The sequence below is a fragment of the Micrasema longulum genome, unplaced genomic scaffold, assembly GCF_059751315.1.
Source record: "Micrasema longulum isolate JH-2025_06_02 unplaced genomic scaffold, ASM5975131v1 h1tg000862l, whole genome shotgun sequence".
NCBI lineage: Eukaryota > Metazoa > Arthropoda > Insecta > Trichoptera > Brachycentridae > Micrasema > Micrasema longulum.
The window spans coordinates 450,341-468,405 of NW_028278054.1; the positions used below are offsets into that span (position 1 = coordinate 450,341).

Below are 18,065 nucleotides of genomic sequence, written 5' to 3' on the forward strand. Positions count from 1 at the left end.
ATATGCCTAGATTCAATTCCTGGCAAGTTTGACGGGAAATAATATTGATTTAATTTATTTTCCAAGCTCAAGAGCAAGTCTCCTTTTTGGAAAGTTACAGCCTTAAAACTATAATATACCAGAAGGCGCGTAGAACCGAGTTTGTATACAGGGTACTGTGTACAAAAGTCCCCCCTCTACCCGATATTCCACCTGCGCGCATGCGTGAATTGGCCGCGTTATGTTGCCAGATAATATATTATCATAACCCATATATATAATAACTTTGTGTTTTATTATGTTTTACCACAAAAAATATTTTACTGACTGGACTTTTGGAGAAAAACATGTGATTTTATTAGGCAAACCCAAAAAAAACATTAAGTAATCATTCAGTAAATTAGTACTGTTTAATATTATATTAAGGCTTATTAATAGAAAGCCGGGTAAAAAAATCGACCATCTTGGCACTACTTACAAAATGTCCGCCTAATTTTATTTAACAATCCGACAGATAGAAAAATAATCGAATTCTTTAATAAAAATATTTGTGAATTCGCTTCTTACAAATGAAATGTGATTCCACCGTATTTCCTTTTAATTTCAGCAGTATTTTCACACTTAAAAATGACACAAAACGGCAAAAGTGAATTTAAATCGGGAGTTGCGTAATAAGCGACGTCAACAGTACCTAATTGCTAAAACGTAAAACTACTCATTCATGGGAAGTTGAGTCGACTTTAGTTTGATGCACGTACGCGGTTTCTGGACTAATATAATTATATGGTTACAGCTATAACATTAAAAAAATTATAAAGGTAAATTGTACAGAAAAAAAAAACAAATATTTATTATGTTAATAAGAAAAAGGTTGGGAAAAATACATCGCAATATTAAACTGTCCTTCAACTGACATATGAAGCGTAAAACTGAACGCTTTAACTTCTAGTTTTACATAATCGAGATGCGTTGCATTTGACTTACGTATCCAATGTAACACTGGGTGTGAATTAGAAAATCATAATTATGATTGGTAAGTATTAGACTCGAATCGATTCGTTAGCATTATACTAAAAAGTGTAAGTATTACATTTATACAAGTGGTTAATTAAAGAGTCACACTAGTGATTAGTTACATACTCAATCGAGTGGTTTTTTCAATGATTATAATTATTCGTTTGTAGCGACAATTCGTTTATTTATTTGTATCGGCTAGTGGCTAGTATAGTAGACTTAAACGTAAAAACTGGGATTTGTAAGAATACTGAAGTAAGCTCGGTAAGGCACGGTGCGCCGTGGTCGGGAGTGTCTCTAGATTTTCGAATTAACGTTGACTTACGACAAAACTTCTCGCAGGGGTACGGAGGTGAAGGCAGCGGGTACAAGGGGTGTACAAGAACTGGCTCGTTAGCTTTTATTATGTTCGGAAACCAACAAAATAAAACACGGATGGAAATTACTCCCCACGTCTCTCTCCAAAACATGCAGTTTTGGCTTGTCAAGAAGTCAGAGCATGTTTGAAGCATTGAAATTCATACAAGACATCCGTCATGTGCCTTTGATACAGAAATGAGCGCATGTTTTCAAGTTTTGTTTTTAACGCAATGTAAAAAGTTTTGCTTAGCAACGGTGCTCGAAAGGTTATTTTTAATTCAAATTACAGTTGTAATTCGGGTTTTGCATCGTTGGAATACAATTTACGTAGATTTTTCAGTGGAAAATTTGCCTAGAGCTGAGAATATATTTTTCAAACTTTTTGTTTAAAAATAAATCGATACCTCGACCCAATATGTGAGTCTCATGTGACTGGTAGCTTTTTGTAATTCTGTACAAATTACAGACCACCGCTTTCCTACTATAGACATAAAATAAAAGTCCTTATCAATGGAAGCTTTACTAGATAAATAAGTATGTTTGTGAAATTTTGTTGATGCTCTCCAAAAAAATAAAAATTATCTGTTACTAAATAAATTCTAAATATACTATGTTTTATTTAATGACATTAAAAATACAACCGTATTGAAAATATTAGAAAGCAACCGTCTCGGATGTACATGAAAGTATTTATCGATAAAGTAAACGCAGATAAAAAGTTGAAAGTAAGGATGGCAATTATTATTTGGAATTATTTAAATTATTTTAACAATTAATTACACCTAGTCATTATATTAATTTAAACTAAATTTTAAATTGCGGTAAGAAAATTGATTACAAATCATACAAAATAATGTATTTCAAACAGTACTTCCACACAAATTCAGATGAATGTGCTTTCGAGATAAATTTTACTTACATGCTATTTGATTCTACTACTTTAGAGAAAAAAAAACCTGTGTTATCTATCATTACATCTTCAAGATCGTGGAACAACGACGCATGTAATTTTTTTCAACTTCACGAGAGAGTGGTTTAATTTTTTTGAACCCTTTCTGTCACAACTTGATAGGTACGAAATTAAATATTTTGATATTTGGGTTAGTGTTTTACATTTTTTTTTCAAAACCTGGAAAATAAAACCATTTTAACAAAAAATATAAAATAAAGTCAATGGCGCATTTTTCGCACATTTGTCATTGTTCTATGATCACGACGGTATATATATTTATTGCGTTTTTAGATTATTTTATTTACTTACGTAATCGATAAAATTCACTTTTTCTTATTAATTTATTTAAAAAAAAAACACTTTATATATTTATATGAAAATGTGCGGTTTGCGAAATCTGTATCAGGTTATCGTAGAGCTGGGTTCGAACCTCGAACTTTAATATATTATGCAGTAAAATTAAATTAATTAAAAAAATTAAAATAATAATAAATGGTACGTAGAAATAAAAATAATACTTGTTTATAATATATTTTGTTTTTCACCTGAAACCTTAGCAGACGAATCGATTTAAGTGGAAGATTGCGTGAAATATATAATGCAATATTTAGATATCCACTTGCAAGCAGGTACAAGATAAAGTACTCCCCAGCACTTGGTAGTACAAAGGCTAGTGTTTAATCATTCAATGGCTGTCGTCCGAATTGTGTTAATTAGTAAAGCAGCTGATTCTACACAAGCCAGTGGACAGTTGGATACACATTGTTTCAGACACGGACCCGAGACGTAAATAGAACAATCTTCGGAACTTGAATGATAAACTAGCAACTACCCATGTACGAGTATGTGCATAAGTAATTAAAATCACGTAGCACTAAGTGCATAGGTTACGTACATCTATAACAATCTTGTCCCGGTTGAATTTAAATAAGGAATACACGAGTAAATAGGGAAATATCACATACTACGAATACCGATAAAAATATATGAAATGAATTTAGAAAATTGGTTGAATTTTCAAAATCAATATGGATATTGTGGAGAAATGTTTTCATACAAAACTTTAAAAAATAAATTATCTAAAAATATGTCCATACAAAAACGCGTCATGTTTGGCCTTGGAAATTGTAACGTCAAGATTTGTGACAATGTTCTTTTTCAATTTGAAAGGTCACAAACAGTTTACAAGTTTAAAATTAACACCAATCGTGACGTGTAGGGGCGTGGCTAATGCAAAGGACTTTTTCGTGTGAATTCAAATTTATAAATAAAAAAATATTTTTTATGCTGCTAATAAGCAGTAAAAATATTTTTTATACTCAACAGTATTTTGTGGACCCTTATTGATTAAAAATTATTTAAAAAAAGTGATATTTCCTCATTGTACTGTTATGTATTCTAAGAGTCTTCAAGCCAATTATTCTTTCTATCTATAATTGTATTTCCAAACAGAATTTAGTTAAATTTGATAACAATTTGTTTCGCTGTATTAATGAATATTTGAATCACATGATTGAAATGGCTTCTAAGCATTTTTACTTGCATTACATAGGGTGGTTTCAGGTTTGATTCCCAATTTTTTTGACCTATTGTGGTTTCATATCTGTTTTAAAATTTGAAAACAATTTCACAGACAAAATATTTATATGAACTTTAAGTGCGTTATCTTAGTAAGATTCTAACAATTGTTTATTTATCGTAGATGCTCCATCTTTACCACGTATTGTTTAAGTACAAATGTCATTAACTTTTTAAAAAAATGTTTGAATTGCTTTGTGTGGTAAGATTCCATCCCATGTGAACTATTACATCCCTTTCCTTCTGTTTCCCTAGAGTGCTTTTTTTGTTCTATGTTAAGAACTTAAAAATGATGTTACTACTCTTTTAAGTGTATGTTATTATTGCAGTATTTTTTTTTCATTTTTGTGAAAAACTTAATATTTATTTCGTTTTTTTTTCAAAAATATTTACTTTATAAGATTATTTTTACTATATTATCTCTCGAACGATATTATCATACATCTTAAAATATTTTTTTGTTTCGTTTAAGTAAATGACATATCTTTTATTTATCTAACTGAATTATTTTACCTACTATAAAAGACAATGCCTTAAAACATTTTTTAATTTTCTTTAACTTCGCAAATTCAATAGATGGAAGAACTGAAGAAAGATATATGTTAAAACATAGTCGAAATGATAAATTTTACACTGTGTTCAAAGTTGCCACATAAACCAGCCAATGACAGGTATTTAGCAATGTGAATGTGCCTCCGTTGTAATACGTTAATTTTTATAACTACCTAGGGGTTGAAATCTAGTCATTGTCTTCAAATATTTGGGCATTCTGAAAAAAGTGTTTATCAAACTTTTCATAATAAATTTTGTTTATCTTCATCGTTAAATTATCTTATAAGGAAATCAAAAATGTTTTGAGTATTTGCAAACGTTTGCAGACAAGCTGGATAGGCGAAATAATTCAGCCAAATGAATCTCGCCCACATCAATAAAGGTTTTCGCTATTTTTCTTCACAAAAGTCAACAGATGAAATAATTGAGAAAACGTGGTTATTAAAATATAGACAGAATGGTAAATGTTACACTGTGTGTAAAGTGGCCACTTAAACCAGCCAGTAACAGATCATTGGTCCTGTAAAATGCCTAGACTTCCACATTCTTTTCTCAAAAATGTTTTGGCCCCCTGTTGCAAGGAATTTATATCTTACAGAGATTTTTAATTATCTGTTTTGAATAAACATAGTGAAAAATCCTTAGAGCAATAAAGAGTGGCCCATATGGACAAAAACTATTCTATGATTATTTACCACGAAGTTAGCAACAGTTTGCAGCAATACAACGGGCCTTGGGTACACAGGTCAGGTTTAACTAAAAACCAAACCATAAATTAGGAATCGCTTCTGTTCTATGCAATATAGATAAAAGGCTTCTCTTTAAGCGGGTGTGAATTATTATTACACTGAGGTTGGATCACACGCAATAAGATTCAAATTACTTTTCGTTCAGATGTTACTAATCTGCAGAAAGTATGAGTGTGAGATAAATATGATAATGTATTCTGATTTACTGTCTGCGCGCTAAACACGGAGCTGTTTGTAATACTAAACCAAATTAGACTTATCAATATTAATTTTCAGCTAGTTTGCTTGCATTTGACAGTTCTTGTCATCTTCTTTGATGTCTGAGGTTTCGCTGGATCAATAATTTTATTATTAGATTGCGTTGGGGGACTGTGAAATCAACTAGCAAGCCCCTTGAATCCGACACGAGATCGCATGAACCAAGTTTATGTATGCGTCAGCTTCAAAACTGAAAAATCAAACTGTTTTTGTTTATTTACTTAAATAATAAAAAAAAAATCACCTTTATTTAAAAAATTCAAAAATTGAAAGAAATTAATATTTATAAATATTAATAATGTAATCAATAACAAACATATAAAAAAAATATTTAAAATCTTAGTGCGAGTTCGCATCTCCATAAATCTGCATGTAATATATATATTTTGGGAAATACTTTATATATACTACGGTAATGGTGTAGGTGGAGGTGTATTCAGTATTTGCATGTTGGTGTAGTGAGTGTCCTTTTATTTTTATTTTATATGTTTTATAAAGGCAACAGAATTCAACACAATAAATATTTCAAAACAATAAGTAGGGAAAATAATGCTTAGGTATAAAATGAAATTTTAGTTGTACAATTAGAGCCTAAATTTTTTACTAGGTATATCAAAACAGGGTGTGTATATGTATGTGTGCGAGTGAGAGTATTAAACAAAAATATATAAGTGAGGATAATTACATTTTTTTTAAACGATATTGCATAGTCTAGTAAAATGTCGATGTCAAAAGTGTCTACTTGATATTATTGTGTCTTTAAGGTAAGGGCACAATTAATGGGTGAATTTTTTGGTGCATTCGTACTGTATTTCGATATTGTCCTGACGAAGAGACGGGTACGTCTCGAAACCGGTAGAAAGGTAAAAACGGTAAAAAAGTCGGAAAGTGGTTATAGAAAAATATTTACTAATATTAGTTAAAAAAATATTCATATTGAGTATATCATTTTAGAAAACATTTATGACAAGAATAAATATTTAAAATGTATTAGAAATGTAGATACAAGGATTATGTCTAAATATGTTGCAACAGACAGGGAAAACATTTTTGAAGTGAATATGGAATTATGGCTTGCCATTAGCAGAGACATAATGAACTCCTCAGAAATGGATGTCTTTAAACATCTGGGCACACCGGTTTAAATTATTGTTAATAAGATATGCTAAAAATGTCAACTTTCCATTTGATTGCTTAGGAATCGTACAATTAATATGGCCTCATGTACCACAAAGACGCACAAGGCAACAAATGTTTTTTTCTGAAAGAAAACTGACGAACTAACGTCAATTACAGTAACGATATTAATAGGTTGGCAATTATTGCTATTATGTTATCTTTATTTTTGTTTTTCATTTTAATGTTGTTCTCCAATTGCATTTGTTTATATAATTCATAATGTTTAGTGTAATTTAATTTCTTTTCATGCTATCATCACGTGTACCAATGTAGTAGGTATATTTAATTTTGTATTACTGTGTACAATAAAAGGAGGGAACTGTGGAAAAATAAAAAAAAATACTCAGAAAAAATAAAGTTTTAATTTTAAGTATTAGTAATCACATACAGTACCGTGCGAATTGATTGGAACCAGCGAAATATTTAAAATAGGCTGTTTTTTTCGATTATCTCAAAACTTTTATAAAACTATCAAATAAGTGGCCAAGTGTCAAATGTCACACGGAGATATTTTCTCTACATAAAAAGTAGTTTTGCGTTGTAAAATGTAGATGTATTAAGTCACAGTGTTTTTATTTGTTTTTTTGACTAATTTGAAGGCATTTAAAGTATGGATATCATACGTATAAAAAAATTAATTACGCTTTCTGGGCACAATTCTATGACGTACTGAGAGTTGTTTTCAGGCATTGCCTAGTAGAGGAATTGATTCAGCCAAATGAACCTCATCCACTTGACAAAAGTTTCAGCTCTTTTACTACACGAAAGTACACAGATGGAAGAGTTGAGGAAATGTGAATGTTAAAACATAAGAAGAATGGTGACTGTTTGAATGTGCTACTTAAACTAGCCAATGATAGGCCATAAGCCCTGTAAATGCTAATACTTCCATATTCGGTTCTAAAAAATGTTTTTGCGCTTTGTTGCAACAAAATGATTTTTCTTTCATTTATCCATCACACGATGACATTAATTTATAGTGATACATTACCATTTACACAATCCAAAATAGGTACACTCAAACACATAAAAGTCGGATTGACGTATGGTAATCTTTAATGGACTATACATTATGGTTATTTTTCCAGGATTAAATTGCATCTATATCCCATTATTTTGCCGAAAGATCCCCTTTCTGCCGACCCAAACCTTCGAGAGTAAAAAACTTGTTTTTCTATCGCAGCATTACAAATAGCCACTCTAAATTGATACACAGGGATCAATGTTATCCGTCAAGTACGAATTATAATATTATATTACATCGGCCTACTGCTTCCGTTAGCATGGTTAGGGCAATAAATAATGTACGGCGCGTACTATGGTAATGCTGATCCCCGCCCTGTTAGTGCAAGTGACGGGACCACGGGACCATTAGAGAGGGAACATCGCAGGCGATTTGATGCAATTTGTACCAACTGGACTGTGAATTCAAGAAATGGTGATAAAAGGAGCGACGATACATAGTTGAATCTAATAGAGACGTTTATATTATCCAGTGAGAGCACACTGCACACTCGCCACACCACAAAACTTGGCGCTGTTATGTTTTAGGAAAATTTAGCTGATGGATTTGCAAGTCTGATGTTGACCAAGGATTTCAAGATTTAAGTAGCGTTTAGACAAGTAAATTTATTTATTTATATATTCATTCAAAATTACCCTCGTTTAAATAAAAGTAAACTTATTAAGGCTTTTTAGGCTGTGCAAGTGTCAAGCCATAATGATGAAAACTAAAAAAATACACAGTAAAATTAACTAGATTTGAATATAATGACATGTGATGCAATATATTAACAATCCAGAAATAAAGGTAAAAGTAAAAAATAATAAAATTCCAAAGAATACAATTCAAAAAAGTTAATCAGACATAAATATCGAAGTGTGAGTTATAAATTATATAAATTTAGATTCATACACAATCAAATATACAAAATAACAGTATTATTGAAATCAATAAAATAAAAGTATAGCAGTTAAATATATTAGTATTGAAAAAAAAACAAAATATAGTATCATTGAAATCAATAGAAAAAAAATATGTATTAAAAAGCATAATTGAATCGATAATTAAAATATGGTTTTTATAAACTCACTCTACACTGTAGTAAGAAATATGAGTTATAAATAATATTCCATATGAGATTGAGTACTAAATTAAATAATGCATTACAATATTGTCCTGTCCCAGCATTCGACTTATTGTCCGCGTGTGAAAAACCGTCGTGATCGTAGAACAACGACATATGTGCAAAAATTGCGATATTGACATTCTTTTATATTTGATCTTGAAAAGGTTTTATAAACGCTTAATATTCCAGGTTTGAGTTTTTTTTTATTTATAACTAACCCAAGTTTCAAAGAAAACACTCGTGTACTTATCAAGTTATAAGATCACCATCATCATCATTCAATTTCCGCAACTAATGGTGCAAAGGACACTGCATTGGTACATCAATTGCAATGTATCTTGATTTTTTTTGTTACATGAAGGTAAGATGATCAGTCTTACGTTTCAAGAATCGGTCTAGGAACTATGAAGTATTCTATGGTAAAAAAATAAATTAAATGGATATTTCATATCAACAGTCTCAGGAATTTAACTCAAGACCTCTTGCATGGTAGGCAAACGCGTTGACTATTATGCCACGTTGTCAATTAAAGCGTCGAAAAATGATTTAAACCGCTCTGATGTAAAGTTACATAAAATCAAATCATACGCGTCGTTGTTCTACAATCATGACGAGCGATTTTATGGACACAAAATTTGTCCCAGAGATTAAGGTAGGCTATCTCAGCAGGACAACGGATGACCCCCACCACTGCACGCGGTCGTATTGTCCTCGTGTGAAGGCGCATAGGGTAGGATATGATCCCACTTAATGTACATACAGTCCGATTCAGTAATTCAACTATTCCCCACCGGGTGTTTGCTCTGTTTCCCAGTGTCCAGGCGGATGAAAAAAACAGTTAATTATGTGAAATAAAACCGGAAATCAATACAAGTATTTTTGACTCGATGGCTGCTCTCAGATAAAAATCCCAAATAAGAAAATCGAAGAGAAATTCATTCGCTTAGTTTTGAAATGGTTGACGCGTTCTTCTACTATTCTTTAGATCTTGGGGATGATTTTTGGCATAGTGGACGGGAACTTGTGAAATATTGCAGTTTAAAAAACCTTTAATTTCTATATTTTACGTCTACCCTACCAGGAATCGAGCCCTGGACTTTGAGAATGATAGGCAAATGCGTCAACCAGTACACAATGAGGTGAATTTATCTTTACTCTATTTCCTTACTCTGGAGTTTGACCTGAGAGCAACCATCTAGTTGAGACCACTCGTCCAGGCTCCTGGTTCTGTGAATCTGACATAACTGATTTTTTTATTCGCCTAGACACAGAGAAAATAGTTTAACACAGAGTACACGCCAACCATTTAAAGACTAGAAACGCAACTGTGTATCGATCCCTGGTCCCCCAGATATATATGTACGTACACAGTAGGTAACGTTGGTTGCTAACATCCTGGAAATGGTTCAAAGGGCTAATGTACCTACAGATTTAAATATTAACGACGGCTCTTATCCTTCTTTGTGAGTAGTCCGAATAGTTTGTTAGGCTCTGAAATCCTCTGCAAAAAGATTTTAAAATTCATAAAGCTGTTTGTACATGTCAAAATACCAAGTTTTAGTGTTGCTGAGTGGGACTCAAATGTTTGAATTATGAATAAGCGCAAATGATCAAACAATAGGCTTTGGGTCCAGCTCTGAAACATTACGCTTTTAAACCAAGCTTTTCTGTGGAAAAAATCAGAAACGGATACAAATGTTTCCACTGGTATTTTGCAAATGAAAAAAGTGCGACAAATTCCCGTGAATTTGTATTTTAATGGTTCATATAAACAATTCTATACCCGAACCTAAGCAAATGTAGTGGGAACAATTTATTTCACCGTTTAAAAAAAGCTACACTACAGTTAAAAGCTTCGATGAATAAAAGAAAAGAATTTATACCAATACATCCCCTTCGTTAAACAATGGTTATGAGATGTAAATGTCATGTGTATAAAAGTAACGTTAGTATTGCATTTCTATCTTTTTGATTATTTAACCAAACTGTATTTATTAGTCAACACGCATAGTGCATACTTTAATATCAGGCATGTTACTAAGCGGCAAATGGTTTCGTTTAAAAAAACGGAATAACAAACGTATGCGTTTGTTCCTTGCTTTGCTGTGTAAATAATTTAGGTTTAAATTGCAGAATATGAAAATTGGATATTTGACTAGCAACTTGAATAAATATAGGTATTTACAAAATAACCTTAATATTTTTAAGGTCCTTATATAACTTATTATTTAATAAGATAACGCGCTACCCTGGTGATCCAGCGGACTTCTTGACTGCTGTTCCTGAATCGATCGTATATATATAAATATATATGTTTATTTTGATCATATAAGAGCAATAAAAATAAATACATAAAACACCTAAAGCAACAAGAAGAAGTAGAAACTCTAAGAATTTTTTTTCACTCAGATTTTCCGAAAAAAGATCTAGGAAGAACAATGTTTTGAGTATGTCCAAAAGCTTGCAGACTGACTGGATTTTCTCCCTAAGGAGTTGTTCATATTTGAATTTGTTGCAACAGAGAAGGAAAACATTTTTGAGAGGGGAATATGGGGGTCTAGGCATTTACAGGGCTTATAACCTGGCTTTGGCCGGCTATGAGCCCTGTAAATGCCTAGATTCCCATATTCCATTCTCAAAAATGTTTTCCCTCTCTGTTGCAACAAATTTAAATCTAGGTAGAAGTCTTGAGCCTCTCTTGCAGTTTACGCAATTTATTTTCTTAAGTATCTGATTGACCCGGACGCAAAATTTTTGTATTATTATTATTTCTTATTTTTTTGTTCTAATCTCCATATAACTGTTTTCTACTATGCGCCAAATAAATAAATGACACAACAGTACAAAAAAAAAACAGATTTTAGGTAAATTTTGGATTCTCGAAATGGAATAATCAACTCCGAAATGACGGAATAGAAAGAATTTATTTATTTTTTAATTTAGCAGTAGTTTTGTATGGTAATTCATTTTAATGATAAAAATAAAACTAAAATTAGTTTTTATTATTTTGTTTAAAGCTACGCTAGCTTTGCACAAATTCATAGAATTGATTGTTATATCTAATGATCATTTTTTTACTTAAGGGGCAAATAGAAAATATAAATAGTTAAGTTAAATTAATAACTAGCTGAACACGGCGATGCTTTGCCATCGCTAGATTTGAGAACAAACTCATAAATATATATTAAATGAACACAATCGAATGATTGGTATCAATTATTGTGTTCAGTCAAAATTAGATATGTAGATACATGTTTATGGATGATAATTTTTGTGTTTTGGATTACATAAATGGTGAAGATATTTACGCGGTGACAGGAAATTTTAATAAGTTGGTATTTGAACATTGTTTTTCTGTCACTGTCTTGAAGATGCCTCTCTGATGCCATGCAAAAAAAAAACAACTGCATTTCGGACCTTTTATGACTTACTAAAATATACAAAATCGACGTTTCGTAGTCCCATTTTCCACACTTCAAAACTCAAGGATTTCGTTATTTTAAACAAATAAAATATGAAAATAAAGTTTTCTGAATTAGTACGTTTTGTGTTTAAAAAAAAAATCATATTTGTATACCGTGCGCCTTAAGACCGCAGATAAAACTAGACGTTTTTATGAGTTTTTAGATGGTTCTAGTTCCCATAAGAAAGTATTCGTAGATAAAGCACTACTATTGTGACACGCCGATGGTTAATATTTAAAGTGCCATAAACCAGAGTGAAAATACGGGAATACGTTCGTACGAAAAAAAGTCAGACCACGTTTCCCCTCAAATAAAAGCATAATTCAGTAAACTTATATAGTTTGCTTCATAATGCTTTTATGTAACCAAAGAAACAGGTTCGGTTTTCCTAAATAAAACTATTGACCTATTAGTACGCATAGATGCACCCTGAGCCCTCTAATATTATGACACTCAACTCATGCTCAAACGCTCAGTCATGGCCAACGTGTATTAAGTCGGTCTACTTCCAGCCAGTTTTGACCGAGGTTAATATATTATTTGAAACCTCAATGCCCGATTGTGCATGAAAACGTGTAAAAACTGTTCGGATAAAAAAAAAAAGGTGTAATTTTTCGTTGATAAGTAGGAACCAAGGTACTTATGATAGAATTTCAAATCTAAAAAGAATTAATATTTAAATATTGAATTTAAGTAGGTATATAAGTACTCGTTTATGTTTAAATTACGAAACATACAATAATTTTCAAATATGGTATTATATTTGCATATGTCAAACTCTGCTTTTCTTACAAACAAGGGTGCACTTTATTTAGGAATGCAATTTTCAAAAACGTATTGAATGTCATTTAATATTATTTTAGTATTACCAAAAATCCAGTAAAAGAGTTAAAGGAAATAATAATGTGATTGGGATCCAGAAAAAATTAATGTTGTTTACAAACATTCAAAAACGAACTTTTTAATACATAAAAAAAAATTACATTCTTCCAATTTTTTTGGAAATGTACTCTCGGAAAATGCAGCCCCGGTGAATGATGTAAAAAACATTTACGCTCCTAACTTTTTTCAAATTTGTAAGAAACTTTAAAAAGATCTACATTTCACTGAAAACCGCACGTAAATCGGTCCAGTAGTTTTCAGTCTATCGAGGACACGTAAACAAACATTGCATTTAAATACTAGATAAACATACATATTTTTAAATGATCATGACACATCATTTCATATACATACGAGTAAAAGGGAAAAGTGTCTTTTTTTAGTTTGATATAAAGTAACAGGTTTTATAAAACCACTTTATTGCATTCGACCGTGATTAATTTTTACACAAAAAATCATCAAGGGTGTAGGGTAAATACATTTTTAAAGGTATACGTAATCGGTGTTTATAATCCACCCTTAGCGATTCTTCATCTCACTCCGTTGTTGTAGGGCAACATCGCTTATGTCGTCCTACAGTCTCATCCAAGGGTGTTGTGCTTATCTCCCCTGGGACCAACTAGGAGCAAGAGTATCATATGACTGTCCCACCATCTGGGTATTTTTTGTTCCACCTAATTATGGCTTAATGGCCCCAGAAATTACAGTAAATGTACACAAAGCTAGGACTCAATCCACGGCGAGCTTGTGGAACGATTTTTTTACATCATTAGTAAAATTGTGATAAAAGTAAGGGGTAAGTTTTTTATACCAACACGTGTCACAAAGTAAAGTTTAATTTTCAACCAGAATAACGCTGGTGTAAAATTTCACAAACAAAATCGTTGAATTTATAAATAGCACTCTCTACCTCAGTTATAAAGTACAAAAAAGCGAAATAAAGTTATGAGACACTGGTAATTTTTATCTTATCAAATAAATACTAATGAAATTTTCTACGGTATAAGAGTAATTTATTAATAAAAAATGTATTTTGATTCGATTAATCCAAATATATCGATGTAGGAACCGTTTCCAAATTATAAAAAATAACCGTGCCAGAAAATGGGAATGATATAAAGCAAAATTTTAACCTCTGACTTCAATGTTCGGAGTCCAAAATAAGTACCATCGAATAAGTACCCATTTTGTTTAGAAAATTAATCGATGATATGCTTTATGTTTTTAACTTTCGTGTAACTATGGTGTCACATAAGTTTACATAGAATACATACAAGACTTTATATAATATATATCTGTCATATTTAAAAAAAAAATATTCATATTTTGCAATAACAGGTGAAAGTTTTTTAAGAACTTATGGAAAATAAACAAATTACAACAGGGATGGAGAATACCTTAAGGTACCTTAAGGTAACTTAAGGTATTATCCATCCCTGTTGTAATTTGTTAATCTTAATGACTCCCGAGGGGGTGAAATCCAGTCTTTTGTCTTCGAACATTTGTACTAACTCAAATATTGTTTTGGAAAATAGATTTGAAAACTGTATATTCCATGTATAATATATCATCGGTCGACGTGCATTACCGCCAGCCTACTAAATCATTTTTTTCCAGGAGACAGTCAAAATTATCCTTAAAATCAAATCAAACACATAATTTACAGCGATCCGCAGTACTGTTATTCTTCAGAAAGGTTTCCTACTATTAGTCGCACGCGTATCTTCTGTTTAGACAACATCCAAAAAGAGTTAAAAATCCCACAATATAAAAGAATGATTTTTTCCGAAATTGTAGATTGGTGGTAATGCACACCGACCGTAGATATTAGATATATGTTTCTTAAATAATTATTTTAAGATGTATATATTTCAAATATATCGTTACAGCACCGTTTGTAAAGGGATTTTATGGCACAGCCTAAGTAAGAGTTAAATAGTGCATTATGTATGTTACCTATTTACTTTATCATTCCAATCGAGGTCGTATAATTATTCAAATGTAAGTAATGGCGTTCTTCTGAATAGTTAAATAGGTGTCCAACTTCAGTACGGGTAATGTCAGCATTGCATCGTAACGAAAAGTTGAACAGTTACTCCGGGCGAAGCTCATCGAATGCCTGGAATGTTTAATCAGAAAACCAATATTTGTGGGCAGAGCAGACTGCAGACTGCACACGAGACTTCTGGAATAGCAACTAAGGCTGCTCCATTGCAGTTGAAAGTTGGACAATTGAGCTCAGAAGTCGACAACAATCCGATGTAATTTGATCATACAGTTTGAAAAAGTGGGCTTTTTAACAATGATGCTGCCTGAAACGTGACAATTTGCGACATTTTTAAAGGAATTTTTGGATCTGAGGCCACGTTTTTTTTAGAGCTATATCAATTCCATTGCAAACGCGGCCAAATCAATCAAAAAATGTAAATATTATTAGAGTATTGATACAATGCGCTTGCTGGTGCCGATAGGAGCCTTAATGCTAGGTAAAGAACTAAAATATGTCGTATTGCGATTGTCGTGGCCAAGGACGTTAGGATAGATGTAACATTTGCTAGGCGGAAAGTGTAGGCGTTACTTTCTGACATAGCTTTAATAGGATTAATTATATGCAGGTAGCTTTTACACCCTTTAAATAATTATTTTAAATACGTAAATACGAGTACATGCTTCTATTAAACATAATACATTATATTTAAATTTGCTCTTCAGAATAAATGTAAAAGAATCACAAACCCTCTAATACACGTGTTTTAATGTAAAAAATTAACCTTCGTAAAATGAAGTTATCGATTTGTTTTTAATAAAAAAAATATGAAAATCAAATTAGGAAAAAAAATATTTACATCAATTTAAATAAAATCATAATGATTTATTTTTAAACCATAATAATAATCGGTAAACAGAAAATAATTATTCGCAAATCAACATTTAATTCAAAAATAAAATAAAAATAAATTAATATCACATCACTTCGGTAGTAGAAACGAATTCTTTTGGGAAAAATAAGTTAGTTGGATAGGTGCTCTGAACCGATTTTTACAACAATTTGTCACAATTAGTTGCCCAAATTTAATTTTAATCATTGAAATGCATAAATTACTACACAAAAACGCTAAATAAGAAGGCCAATAATGTCTTTCAATTATGCCGTCTTAATGAGAATAAATTTTTAGGGCTTTTGATATAATTAAAGTTTAATGCGTTAAATACGCCCATAAATACGAGATTTTATGAGAATATAATAACGAGTTAAGAACAAAAATTTTTAAAATCGCAAATGTTATATACCTACACCATAACCAATTTTTACACGTTTTCGCAGTAACTCGGAACGATAAAGTTTTATTTTTATTTTTTAACGTTACATGAATTAGACAATGCGTGATCGTTATTAAATTATACGATTCTTTTTTGGAATTCCCTACAAAGCTCGTTTATTAACTAGGGGCCAAGTAATATGCCCAAGGGATAGGTAACATTGAATTATCTTGGTAACGATATTTTAAAGTATTTTGTTGTTATCATATATTTTTTAATAAAAATCACAAAATGATTGTTATGCAAGGAAACCTTTCTACCATTATATTTTTTTCAGATTAATTTTAATACACGGTACTGTGTGGAATGCATCTCCTTTGTAAAAAGATGTTCCAGTGTACTGATATTAAAATGAAAGAAGAGTATTATCGATATAAAAAAAAAACAAATATATCCAACAAAGTCGATACACCTCCGTTTATTGAGCCTACGTAGATGGCAGGTACTTCAGTTTGATTTTATTAGGTAGTTAGCTCTTTTTAGACAAAACAAAGCTAATGGCATTCTTTGCCCCGTTGCCGTTCAAATGAAAAACTACACTTTTCGTTATTTTGTTTCGTCCAATTATCGCTTTGAAGGGGGATTAGAGTTCTCTGAAAACAAGTTTAATGCCAGTTGGAAACGAAACGAGAAGTTCTTATTGATTGAAACCATTTTATGTCGGATTTTGGTTTAGAAAAGAATTGGACATTTATGAAAATTTACCGAATTAAAGGTACTGTAAATTTTTGTTTGAGTTTTTACCTGCTACTGGAGAGAGCTTTCGCATCACACACCATCTGGACTTCCACTGAAAAACATAATTTTGATTTTAATGATTATTGTAAATAAATATTTCATCAATGTTATAAAATGATTGAAACATTCAAGCATTACACAATTGAATCTGAACTCACTTCTTTGTGCGTCAATATTTATTAAATGAATGAAATAATATATAAACATGTGTCGTGCAATCTATAATGTTACTTCATTTAATGATATTCAATTAATTGGAACGTACCTTTTTTCCATCCCTGAACTTCACAGTTCCTTCGATAACGGAGCTTGTATCCGCCATTTTAACTTTTATTCACTTTTCAAATTACATGTCACGAACGCACAAACATTATTTTTATTGTTAACTTCACACTTATTAACAGTTCGAAAATTAATAAAGTAAAAACAAAATGGGTAACTAACAGTTTTTAAATTCACAATTCGATTCGTTGTTTTTTTTGCTCTCTAAAACTTTGAATAAATTTTTATTATATAAAGTTTATATTTGAAGCATTAACTTTGTAGTTATTCAATATAATAAAATAAATAGAACAACTTTGTTTTTAACCACTAAATTAGTGGTTAAAAGCAAAGATGTTCTATTTATTTTATTAAATTTTCATTTGTTTATGTAAAAAAATATTTACAGCATTGTTCAGTAATGAAAGATTAAAATATAAATTTGTCAATAAACGCTTGTAATATCCGCATCATGCTCCGATGGACAGCGCGTTGACCTAAGAAGTAAGGTCACAGGTTCGATTCCCGGCATGGTTGACATTAAATATTTTTTTGAAAATGTATATTTTACACTAAAATATTTCAGTCTCAGGCATGCCACTTGTAAAAAACTCTTATACAACATAAGAAAAAGGATAAGATAATCTTT

General features: G+C 31.2%; 1 protein-coding gene across 1 annotated transcript in view; it reads right to left on the minus strand.

Moving 5' to 3' along the window:
* Positions 1-17,647, minus strand: part of LOC148278552 (uncharacterized) — a 292,234-nt gene extending 274,587 nt beyond the window's left edge. The window contains exons 1-2 of the mRNA XM_088231248.1: positions 17,421-17,647; positions 17,162-17,207 (exon numbers count right to left, since the gene is read on the minus strand). Coding sequence (XP_088087374.1) covers positions 17,162-17,207; positions 17,421-17,477 — 103 coding nt within the window. The 5' untranslated portion in view covers positions 17,478-17,647. The remainder of the gene's footprint in view (positions 1-17,161; positions 17,208-17,420) is intronic.
* Between the last annotated feature and the right edge of the window lie 418 nt (positions 17,648-18,065).